This window comes from Pseudochaenichthys georgianus, chromosome 4, assembly GCF_902827115.2.
Source record: "Pseudochaenichthys georgianus chromosome 4, fPseGeo1.2, whole genome shotgun sequence".
Lineage (NCBI taxonomy): Eukaryota > Metazoa > Chordata > Actinopteri > Perciformes > Channichthyidae > Pseudochaenichthys > Pseudochaenichthys georgianus.
The window spans coordinates 43,968,904-43,981,802 of NC_047506.1; the positions used below are offsets into that span (position 1 = coordinate 43,968,904).

Below are 12,899 nucleotides of genomic sequence, written 5' to 3' on the forward strand. Positions count from 1 at the left end.
TGCCTCAGTTTAGTTGTTAGAATAATTTGACTGTGTTTCTATCGTGTAAACAAGGCCACATCCAGTTCAGCTTTAACCAACACAGTACAAATGAGTTCTTAGTTCAATACCACATTTTAAAATACTTGTAGGGCCAAATATCAGTTGATTGTTCCATGAGCCAATCTAGAGCATACTAATCAAATGTTTGAAAGTCATCTTTGTGAGCATTTACCAAGCTAAAGGGTCAGGGTTTCTTTGTGTGCAGACCTGCAACGTGAGCATTTGCTGTTTAAGCCAAAAGACATCGAGCTTTGCCACGTTTCACAAGACAAGGAGTTTGATTACATCCTCCGAGGCTTCTGGGAATTTAACCTGAGGATTTCTTGACATATTATAGACTGAAGTATGTAGAAATGTATACATAGATAATGGTAACTGCTTTTAGAAAAAAGAGAAACATACAATAACATTAAATAAAAGAAACAATAAGACAAGACAAAACAGCGAACATAGATATGTATTAAGAGAGCATGGATCATTCCGACTTTGTTCCTATAGCCTATAGATAGGCCAATCATTTGATATAAACATGACATTAACAACAATTCTGGCTTAAATCTTTTTTTTAAAAACCTGAATTATTAACATCCTCCCTCGTATTTCCTTGAGCATTTCAATAAGACCTTCATGACTGGAGGTGCATTGTATGATTCTGCAGACCCTCAGTAACACTCCTCACTGTAGGACTGCTGTAGGAGCAGCGGGGACTTGCATTCCTCACACTACCTCACAACAAAAACAATAACAGGCTAGTTTCCATTATACAGACAGCCGGCTGCGGTAGTGTTCTGCTTCTCTGAATCCCCCCCCCCCCCCCCCCCCTGCTCTCCTCCCCCTGCTCTCTCCCTTCTGCTCCTCCTCCCGCTCTCCTCCCCTGTGCTCTGCTTTTGATCCCACAGGGACTCGGAGCCTTTGCATTCCTCTCATTCCGGCCCGGAACATTCGGCCTCAGTTATTCACCGTGCCGCGCAGCTCGGAGCGCAGTCTGGCCCCGGCGCGCACACACCGCGCATGGAGGAGAGGAACCTGTGGACTTTGTTGAATTTATGAGCAGAAAACTGAAAGACTACAGCACCCTAAACTGATTCCTGCGGGATGAGACTATCGCTCGGTAAGTTTGACCTGGTTTACTCGACTTGCTTTGTGTTTGGAGTTCACAGCAGAAGTCCCTTTCGCACGGATTGTGTGCATGGCGCATGTTTGACTGTTTGACTGTTTTGACTGAATTGCTTTTCAGTTCCGGTGAACATCTCGTTTATTTATTTTACCCTTAAGAAGCAGAACCTTTTCCGGAATGGGCCCAGTTACTAAAACAAAAACACATTTTAAGTTGGTTTCAAAGAGTTTGAGTTTCCGGTTGATTCCGAGCCGAGGTTATGTCAGTAAAGGGTAGTGTCACACTCCTTTCTGTCTGGCTGCTGAACAAAGTTATGCTTCTAAGTGTGTGGGCAATACAAGTGGATCTGCACTGAGATCAGTGACAGGGGTATTTCCAGCAGCAGACCCTGCTCTCACTGCAAACAGCAAGTCATTGAGCAATAAAAGAGTTGGCAGTAATTTGGGGAAACATGTAGGCATCTGCGTGTGTAATACTTAACCTGCTACAATTAGTCGATGACCGATAAACGGAAACTATTTTGATCATCGATTAATTACGTCGTTCATGAAAAAATGGCAGAAAAGGCTTTTTCATGCCTTTCAAATATGCAGATGTCCTGCTTGTCAGTTTCGACTGACATCAGCTCAGACTGTAACATGCTGGGATGAACATGTTCTAGCAGTTTGAAGTGCCAACGAATCACGATTAATTGATTATTTAGAAAATAACTGCAAGTGGCAGCAAAACTATAAAACAAATTATGACAAGGAGTTTTCTGAACCATGAATAAATGATCTGATGATTAAAAATGGTACCATTAATTTTGTGACGTGTTTAATGTGATCAATATTATAATTCCCCTTCAGATTTGTGATTTGAGACCATCACCTCCAACTCCAGACAGTTTTCTGCTAATTTCCCACGGACTGAGATGAGAACTGCTGAAGGCTCCTGTGGAACGGTCCTGCACCGACTGATCCAGGAGCAGCTGCGCTACGGGAATCTGACGGACACGCGCACGCTCCTGGCCATCCAGCAGCAGGCGCTGCGGGGGGGCAGCAGCAGCGGCGGGGGGGGCCACGGCAGTCCCCGCTCCTCTCTGGAAAGCCTGACACAGGAGGAGACCCAGTACATCCAGATGTCCACGCGACAGGATCCTCAGGGCCAGGAGCACCAGGGGGACCTCCTGCATTCTGAGAGCCAGGGGTGCCATCTGTACCAGCTGCACGGAGAGGAGCTGCCCACATATGAGGAGGCCAAGGCACACTCCCAGTACCTGACCTCCCAGAAGGGGCAGGCCGAGCAGGACTTGAACATAATGGGGGGTCACAGTGAGGCTCAGTGGGACCTGAAGAGGGAGCACGCTCGCTCCCTCAGTGAGAGGCTCATGCAGCTCTCTCTGGAGAGGAGCGCTCCTCAGCACAGCCTGGGGTCTGCCCACAGCTATCCACAGCTGTATAATGATAATATTACAAACACTGTGGCAGCTGACAGGCCAGGGGCCCAACAGTATGCAGATCAGCGTGGGCCCCCCCCGGACTACCCTCTGTTTGCTAGGATTCCTGGATACATGCTCAGCCACTCACAGGAGCACGGACAGTTCTACAGAGAGCCGCCTCCACCTTTCTACTCTCAGCATCACAGGTAATTACACAAGATGGACAACCATCATGGGCGGTTCTTAGGGGGGCCAACAGGGGCCAGTGCCCCTTTAGCACTGAGCTTGGACCCCCCTATGGCCCCCCTAGTTATCAGGAATTGTGTTGTTTTTTTACTAAAACTACTGTTACTGAATTAAATGATGTTACTGAAAAAATACTAATAAATGTTCAGAAATACAACAACAAAAAAGTTTGGCTGCATAAATAATTAAATCATGTATTATCCCCAACTACGTTTAGGCACATTTGAATTTTTTTTTTTTCAAAACGGTCTTTTCTCAAATCTATCATTCAGTTTTCTTTCAGTTGACAAAACAAGACGTTTAAAAATATAATCTTACACGTCTCGAAACTCCATATTCTGTCATTATATAGACCACACATTTAATCAATAGATAAGGAAAACAATCCTTGCAGATAATAATGCTTTCTCTATGTATTTCCTGTGCCTTGTGGTATTCAGCATCGTGGTAATACATCTCTCTCTCCTGGCAGCTTTGTGTCCGCTCAGTCACAGGTGGCTCACAGCCCCCCCGCAGCCCCCGGCCACAACTTGTCTCAGACCCAGATGTTGATGCGAGAGAACGAGCAGCTCAGGAAGGAGCTGGAGGTCTACAGTGAGAAGGCCTCCCGGCTGCAGAAGGTGAGGGGGAGAAGCGGTGAATGAACAGAGCTCACACCAAGCTGCTGAAATAGTAAAAACAAGGAAAGCACATGTACTGACGTGTCAGGGTGATGAGCTATCCCGCAGGTAGGGGGGTCATCATATTAATGTAAGGTTTAGTGAGTTACTAAAGTAAGTTGTTGAGAGTTTTCTCCTCAGGATTGCCTAAAACACTTTGCCTTTCAAACTTGCTGGCAATTTGCCCTGAAAGGAGAAAAAAACCTCGACACCTCGGACTCACAAGTGTTCACTCAGGAATGTTGATTCACACTTTACAGTTGTGCATATAGTTAGAAAACCATTTGCCTGAAAGCAGTACAAAAAAGAATAACGGGTGGCATTTATACTGGTGATGACTCATTGTTATTATTGATATGAGCAACTAAAATATGAACCACAATCCAGACCACGAATGTCTCCCAGAGACTGATCATCTTTTCCCATGTTCTTCCCAGTTGGAGTTGGAGATTCAAAGGATATCAGAAGCATACGAGACCCTAATGAAAGGCTCTGCCAAGCGGGAGGCTCTGGAGAAAACATTGAGGAATAAACTGGAGGCTGAGATTAAGAGGATGCACGACTTTAACAGAGACCTGAGAGGTACGTGTTGTCCATCGTTGGAAATGCTCAGCTTTAAATTGACGGCTGTGTATGGGCAATAATCTGCTGATAAGATAACAACCAAAGACATATGTATATGTAGAAACAGACAGTCAGATTGATGGTGTTTTGCAGAATGTATACAGTATCCCAAAACATAATATTGTACATTTAAAACATGGCGTATTACAGCATAAACTACAACAAATACAAAAAATATTTTTGATCTTATGTTGTGGGATGTTTTAGTGAAGTTGCAGTTCACTTTATTTTGTGGGGTTGTTGTGGTTGCTTATGCGTAAGTGCCAGTGCAATGATTTTAGGAGGGAAAAATAGATAGATACACAGAGACTGGATGGAAAAAGTTTATCAATATTTGTGTATAACCATCATGTTTTTTTGTTTTTCTGTACAGACCAGCTTGATTCAGCTATCAAACAGCGGTCAGCTAAGGAGGCCGAGTGTTCAGACCAGAGGCATCATGTCTTTGTTAAACTGCTTGAGCAAAGTGAGTTCTTCATGTGTTATTCTGAATCACTTTTATCACTGCATGGCTCATGAGAGGAAATAGTAGGAAGACATGAGGATGTTTTTTAAAATGGAGATTGGACATTTCCCAGTGCCCTGTGAACTGACGATGGCAGCTACATAGAAGAGGCGGTGTTATGAAGTCTTGTGTCGGGACACTAATGGCTCTATTTCTAATGTTAAGAGAAACTCTTGACACTTAGACGGCAGCTATTTTTTACAGCCATAATAAATGTGGCCTGAATTCCAGAGATGTTTTTAGATATTCAGTCTGTCTCGACAGAATGCCTCCCCTCCCCCGATGCTCAGTATTGCATCACTGCTGACTCCCCTCCTCAAGGGGAACTAATGAGTCCAGGGCTGCAGTCGAATAGTCCATTTAGCTTAGGAACCTTCCTAACGGAGTGAAATGACCCGGAAGTCCCTCGGTGGCAGCCATGATAAGTGCCGTTCCAATTCTCTAGAATGATAGGAAAGGAGGTTTCAAACTTCCTTTATAACCTCCTTAAGCTTAGGAACCACTGGACCTCCCTCACCGAAAGGAGAGGAGAAAATGCTGCCCCACAATGCCTTGCAGCCGTAGCATTTGTCGCAACAAACAATCGATTATGACCGAGAAATGATATCATGAAAGTTACGGTGCTTATTAAGCATTTTAAAACGTATGTGGTAAGTTGTCAAAGTGCTTTGTTTTGAACGTTCATCAGTATTATAATCAAAGAGAGAAATATGAACGTTAGTTTTTACTGAAATGATCAAATAAAGTCAACATTTCAGTCTTTACTGAGCTGTGTGGGGTTTGTTCAACTTCTAAAAGATGTTTGAATGGTGATATACACAGTGATAGATGTTAAGGACTAACGTTTATAATAAATACATTTGTATTGATTTTAAGATCTTTTCATAGTTCATACAATCATACGTATTGGGATCATTGGTATTAATGTGGACCGGAGGGAGAGGGTGACGAGCAGAAGTTTCACTTTCCTTTTTTATTTCAATTCCAACTTTGGTCATGAAGAATATGTTTCTCTGTTGTCCACGTTCATAAAGCAAAGCAGCAGCATCAGAGCACGGAGCAGAGTCTCTAGATGAGTTTACAGCAGTCCCTCGTTCTTATTAAACATCCATGTTGTAGTCCGCTGTATAGAAAACTGTGGTTTCCATGGTTTCCCCACAGCAGCAAACGCACAACATGACGTCCGCTGGCGCATCATAAACACGTCGGATAGTGAAAGTGCAGTCGGGTTCTCTAAAGTACCGCAGTCTCTTCTCCTAAGTCCTTTTGAATTCTCCTATCCAATATCCCTTAACCCCGTGACCTTTCACTCAGAGGTCAAGGAATAGACGATAGGGTTAGAACTTAGGAGCTGATTTTTAAACTATCCGAACGCAACCCGGGACTCTAGGGTCGTCCAGGCCCAACTCAAGATGACCTCTGGCCATCCCGCTCTCCTTGATTGGTCATTTCTGTACCTCCTTATTGAATATGTTCTGCTCTGAGTCTGTGCAGGATGTGCTGGCGAGTACAGCTAACTGATCTCAGTTTACTCGTCTTTTTTAACCTACTAGGATTAACATTGCCCTTCTCTGTGTATTTAAACAGCCACATGATTTCCCTGAGTCATAAGATTGAGATCTAATGATCTACCTTTCCTGGGAACATTTATCTTGGAACAACAGGAGCATACTTGCATTAAAATTACAATAGTGGGATGTGTTGTGTATATATGTTTTGCAAAATGGACCGCTTCTTGTTTACTTCACGTCCCTAGAAGCATTCCAGAGCTGTTCCCAGCACAAGGCGATGCCTGTGTGCGTAAGTGGATAAAAGGAAGTCTGCATTCCCTCCACAGGCATGCACTCATGTTGTGTAATCAAACTCCCCTTTTAAAGTGACACAACAGATACACCGGCTTTCCCTTCTGAAGGATTTCATTAAAACACGGACTAGCTTTTGATAAGTATATTAGATCATTTAAGTGTTTGAGTGTAAGTTTACAGTACAGTAAAGTAGTTGTGAGTTATTTCCATTTTAGAAGACTAAGTGACAAATGCTCTGTTGTTGAACCACATGCCCCGATGGTGAATGTCTTTTGTTGGGTCGCATTCCATTCCAAATGTAACTCCCTGAGCTCATGTAGTGCATTGCCTGACCCATCAGTAGCCACTGAATAGTTTGTATAGTGAAATCATTAGCATTAATTTGACCTCTTCTTTGTGCCTGCTATAGAAAGCTGCAGCCTTTGTGGTCTCATTGAGCCACTTGTTAGCAACCGTTGCATGTGGAAGCAGGGGTACTGACATTAATGTTGTGAACATCTAATGAGAATCTTTTAAGTTTGTGTTTACAGTCATCTTCCCAAAGTCCTATTTATAATTTTTTTTTTTTTAAAACCTTGACTTTGTGACCAGGGAACACACAAGTCCAAAAGGGCTTACTCACTCCCAGGTTTCCGGACTCATTCCCACAGCACACTGTGTCCCAAGGCATTATCAGATGATAACCTCCCACCACAGTATCTCCCAGTCATGTCGTAGTTACTACTACCACCATTCACCTCTTCTTCCTTTCTTCCTGTCCCTCAGATGAAGAGCAGCAGCGGGAGCGGGAGCAGCTGGAAAGGCAGGTACAGCACCTGCGTGTCTCCGGGGAGGAGTGCCAGCAGAGGGGGGAGCTGCTGGAGCAGGCTCTGCTCTCCACACAGGCCCGCAACCGGCAGCTGGTGGAGGAGCTGCAGAGGAAGAGAGCATATGTGGAGAAGGTGGAGCGGCTGCAGGGGGCGCTGTCCCAGCTGCAGGCCGCCTGCGAGAAGAGAGAGGCGCTGGAGCTGCGGCTGCGCACGCGGCTGGAGCAGGAGCTGAAGAGCCTGAGGGCCCACCAGGTGAGGGGCCGGTTCAAAACTTAGGAAGAAATACTTTTCCTCTCAAATTAGATGATAAAATGTATACCCTCTCATATGTCTTTATAATAAATGTGAAGATAGAGCTGGGTGTTGATTGTTTTAGCTTAACATGCATTCCCTAAAGCTTGGGAAACAGCTAGCCTGGGTTTGTTCAAAAGTAACACAATTGAAAAACCTACCAGTGACTCCAATGGTAATTTAATTGTTTTTAGGCTTGCAGTTTCCTGATACTTGTTATTTATTTTTAAGCTAAGCTAACCGGCTCTTGCCCTCATATTAAGCCTCCAGATTGAAGAGCTACCTAAAAGTCTAATTTCCAAAAGGACACATTTTCATTTAAATAAAAGATATATGTTTCCTAATGTGAGCGGTTGTCTATCATGTCAGTCTCATAGGCAGGCCGCTGACCCCACGTCTTCAGAGCCCAGCTCCTCCATGCTGCAGCAGCAGCTGAGGGAGCGGGAGGAGCGGGTCCTGGCCCTGGAGGCAGACCTCACCAGGTGGGAGCAGAAGTACCTGGAGGAGAGCACCATGAGGCAGTTTGCCATGGATGCAGCTGCCACTGCTGCTGCACAAAGGTACAATAAAACAGAGAAATGTAGCAACGCGAACACTTTTGGATTATTCAAATTGTATTGAAGTTTAGGGATGTTTTTTAACTGTCTCCTATTTTAAATGCAGAGATACAACCATCATCAAACATTCTCCTCGACAGTCACCAAACAGCAGTTTTAATGAAGACCTGCCTTCGTCCAGTCACAGACATCAGGAGATGGAGAACAGGTACGCACCATTCCCCTGATTGGCTGGATAGTAGCCTGCCTCTTGGTCTGTGCTCTAATGGTGTCTTGCATGTGTTTAGGATCCGTGCGCTTCATGCTCAGCTCCTGGAGAAGGACGCCGTGATCAAAGTCATTCAGCAGCGCTCCAGGTGGGAGCAGGGCCAGCTGGAGAGGCAGGGGCTACATCTCACCAGGTCTGTCCCCTCCATCTACAATGTGACCAGCAGCACGGAGAGCAAAGGTGATTACAAGATGTTTCCCGCCACGCGTCATACAACACCAAGGCATCTAGAATCTGTAATGACACATGCTATATCAAGCGGCAACTGGCTGATGCCAGACAGAATGTGCACTTCCTCAAAACAAGTATTGAGTAGGAGACAAGCCTTCCATGCCCCTCAATGTACAGCTTGTTTTTAAACTGGAATGCATATCATCTCTCACTCCAGATTAGCCCGGTCCAGAATAGTCCCGGGGAGAGCTCAGAGGGCAGATGTTCAGGAGTGTGTACATGTTGATGCATGTCATTAAGCAGCCTCCTTCCTTTGTCTGCATTTGTAGGAAAGAGCCTCTCAGATGACCAGACAGGTGCTGCTGCGCTGAGACTCCAGCCCTGCATGAGGGGGCCAGCCAGGGCCCCCAGCAGGGACTGCAGCACCCAGTGTGAAGAGGCCTCTCTGGAGCCGGAGCCCACTGAAGTGATGTCAGCAGCTTCATGTGGTGGGTGTACTGCTCTGTGCCCTCCTGCTCTGTTCCCTCCTGCTCTGTTCCCTCCTGCTCTGTTCCCTCCTGCTCTGTGCCCTCCTGCTCTGTGCCCTCCTGCTCTGTGCCCTCCTGTTCTGTTCCCTCCTGCTCTGTGCCCTCCTGCTCTGTGCCCTCCTGTTCTGTTCCCTCCTGCTCTGTGCCGCTGAACAGGCTGCCCGTGGTCTGTTTCACCACCATATAAAGTGAACCAGACCCTGGGTCAGTCATATGTATCAGGACAAGTATGGGTTACAAAACAGTGCCGAGGTAGGGGGTAATATTCTATATTAATGAAGCCTTCTAAATAATTGAATCTCGTAAATTCAGATTGTTTAGAACAACATTACCCCCCTCCCCCGGCTGGGCTAGAATGGCCAATATATGCAGTTTACAGACAGACTAATAACTTCAGAATGAAACATGTTGTGTGTTGCAATAACCAGCATTGCAGTTGCCTGAGCATACCACAGCTGTTCTAACCTGCTTATTGTATCTTCACAGTAGAGACCACAGAGCAGCTACTCACGACATGTGAGAGGATCTGCAGCTCCGATGCAGAGGTGCTTGAAATCCTCATTTGAGGACCACTACACATGATATGAACAGTGCCAGCTAGTGACGACAGAGACCTCAAGCCGGAGGTGTTATAGACCTTCCTTTACACCTGAACACACATAAAGGAAGGCTGATGGTCTGAGAAGGATCTGAAGAGCTCACCAGCAGCATGTGCTGCAGTTTGGAGAGGAGAGCCTTCCTCCAGCTGCACACTTCACTAACTGACATTTGCCTGAAGAGAAATAGTTCTCCAAGCTACCTGGCCAGTATCGTGCACTGTGATAGGAACCTGGCTGCTGGTGCGAATATTCAGTTGTTGTGCGTTTTCATTTTTGTAGTAATGTATTGTATTTATGTTTGTTAATGCTGCTCATATTGTGATGTTACGTTTCTTGCCCTGCTCCCCTTAAGTTATATACATTTCTCTGGATAATTTATTTAGTTTATTTGTGAATGTCCAGTAGCGAGCCTGCTCTCTTAAAGTAATGGATATGTTAATATTACAAGCATCCTCTATTTCTTCATGCCATGTTTGGGGATTATTCTGTTTAACATAACCTCAATTAACAGTTACAAATACATGTGTGGCCTGCTCACACCTCAGGAGAAGATTTAGAGACGTTGGATGCGAAGCGGGCAGGACGTCTGCTCACTACTCTCTTAAAAAAGCCTGTGAGGATTGACAGAGGTCTAATTGTCCAGATCCTGGGTTAATGTTCAGGGGCCTCAGATGGCGACTGCCCACCAGTGTGCTTCCCTCCGCTGATATGCTGGAGCTAATCTACTCACATTCCCTGGCTGACGGAATGCTCCGTTTAAAGAAAAAGGCTATCTAAAGTCTGACCCCTCACCCTTGTTAAAATGGCACACATTCTCTTTCTGGGGCTGGTTATTTATTCTGAGTGCTGGTAGCTGGATCTACCGTGAGCATAGAAGTGTTCAACTATAACTGGCCTGTATCTGATACTCTATGTGTTGTCTCCATCCCTGTGTTATATTCAGCTGTGTTGTCTCCAGCGCAAGTATCTCATCACGTTTCTGAGTGTCCAGGACTATATCCCTAACATGGAATCTTCTATTTATTTCTCCCTGCGTGGAGTAGGATCACTGAACACTGCTGAATGGAGACTCCTGTTTCCAGCACTGTGTTCCTTCAATTCAATTGGATTGTGCCACAACTCTGATTGATCTACTCTTTGGTGGAGAATACTGCTAAGTTAATATATTACCCCACATTTATCAATTGCAGAATTTCTAGGTTTATTTATTATAAATATTGTGCCGCACATTGCATGAGAAATCTCACATGTTGACTGTTACTCCCTTCAAGCTGTCACCATACTTCCCGGCACAGTGCGTTTGCTGGTCATTGCCGCGTGTCAGTTCATGCCCTTCACTCTCTTTGGAATGTGTTTACATGATTGTGATGTGAGATAACTTAATATATTTTGTAGCTTGTTCTCATTTGTATACTGTTTTTTTGTGTGTGTTTTTGGTGCCAAAGATGTACTCTACCTATAAGTTATCATCATGACAAACACAAAAGGTCCTGTTGAGGCTCCTTGCTTCAGCTGGTTGACCCATTTTGATGTTGCTGTGAACTTTTGTAAAGGAAACATTTGTCTGTATGCCTTAAAATGTCACTATAATAGATTACAATTCTTAATATATGTCTGATAAAATGCTCTTAGTTTTGATTTGTTGCCCTGGTTTAATACAATATAGTCATGGGATCAATTAAAAAACCACTACTGAATGCCTTAAGTGTGTCAGATAGTAATATGTAAAGACTGATTCCTCCTGGTGTATTCAATAGGACTACTGCGCTCAGTCCATCTTTATCAACAAGTGATTATGTGCTACAGCTACATTTACTTCTTGCAGTTGCACCTTCTCGATATAATGCATTACTCTTACAGATACATAAGGTGGGCTTTTTCCTGCTAACATTTAAGGGACCTTTAGGAATATCAATGACACATTCCTGTAGTTTAATCCCAATTAGTGATGGCAGAATCTATGGGAGGTCACAGAATGGTGGAGTCAAGGAACATGTGAGTTTGAAACCACACAAACCCCACCTGTTCAGCCCCAAATGGCAGACACACAAAGTCAGCAAAGCACATGTTGAAGAATGTAGCCGCCGAAGGGATAGATATTCCCTCAGTTAGTGAAAGACCAAACAGAGTCATCATGACAACTCTTCAACTAGTGGTCTCTGGGCAACAGCGATATTCTGGAGGTCGTTGTGTCGCCAGCTGTAATCCATGTTATGTCATTCTGGACAGTGTTCCTGTTTGCTAGTCATTACGGTCTGATTAGCAACTTGAGATGCAAGAATAAAGACGCAGTTAAAAGCACTAGATTTTACCACATATTTTGTTAGCTGGTAAATAGCTTTATTGTTGTGATCCGATAACCATAGAATTGCAAGGTCGGCCAAGACATTCAACCTATTGTGCGCAGACTGTTTACCTGTGACTGTGATTGGCCAATAGTACTTGGAACACAAATGGACACCAGAATGCTTCCGATACTCATTCCCCCTTTTTCTACAGATTCTGCATTCATGTCCAGACTTTAGTCGAGACATAACCATGGCATCAATGTATCTTTTCTTTGGAGGGATTGACTTTACAAATAAAAAGCCCCATTTGATTTCTGTATCTTCATGCTAATGTTCCAAGTCTGTTTTCCATGTGAGTCAAGCAAACAAGGTGCTCTCATCAGAAAAACATCAGGAGCGTGGTTAGCTGAACGTTGTAGTCTGTAAGTCAAATCCTGAGAATGTGAAGAAATGCTTGAAATTGCAGCCAGGTTCATCACCAACAGAAGATCTCGTTCATGTCCTTTTAAATGTTAAACCTACTCATACTCACAACAGAAGATGTTCCGCTGACTGTGACCAAGCAAGCACACGTTCTGGTGATGGGAGCCGGTCAAATGATAAGTTGCTTATTGTAAGGCCTCAAGGGAAGTTCATACTGTATGTGTGTAGCAGATTACTAGAAGATGATGCAGCCTTTAATTGCAGAGATTCCCCTGTAAACATAGAGTTGTAATGGTAATATTTTAGCCTTACCCCTGGAGATCTTGGGATGACATTCTATAGATGCCACACATTTTCCTCCAGCTGCCTTTACTTGTTGAAGCTGAGTGCTACTTTTCTCAGCTCAGAAAGGCTGCAATAATACATCTCCATTTGCTGGATGAGTCTTTTCAGCCGGGACACCTTTAGCACCTGGGGGTCTGACTATGCTATGGCATTATGCGCTTTCACACCGGAGTACTTTTCCCTTTTAGTTCCTGGGATTTTGT

The 12,899-nt window shown here is 44.4% G+C and overlaps 1 protein-coding gene across 1 annotated transcript; it reads left to right on the forward strand.

The window, feature by feature from the left end:
* The first annotated feature begins 961 nt into the window (after window positions 1-961).
* On the forward strand, window positions 962-12,247 carry amotl2a (angiomotin like 2a). Its single transcript, XM_034081402.1, has 11 exons — window positions 962-1,153; window positions 2,008-2,785; window positions 3,298-3,445; window positions 3,922-4,066; window positions 4,482-4,574; window positions 7,184-7,479; window positions 7,888-8,078; window positions 8,182-8,283; window positions 8,363-8,523; window positions 8,844-9,002; window positions 9,528-12,247. The coding sequence occupies exons 2-11, from the start codon at window positions 2,073-2,075 to the stop codon at window positions 9,605-9,607; spliced, it is 2,088 nt and encodes a 695-aa protein (XP_033937293.1). The 5' UTR covers window positions 962-1,153; window positions 2,008-2,072; the 3' UTR covers window positions 9,608-12,247.
* Window positions 12,248-12,899: the final 652 nt, after the last annotated feature.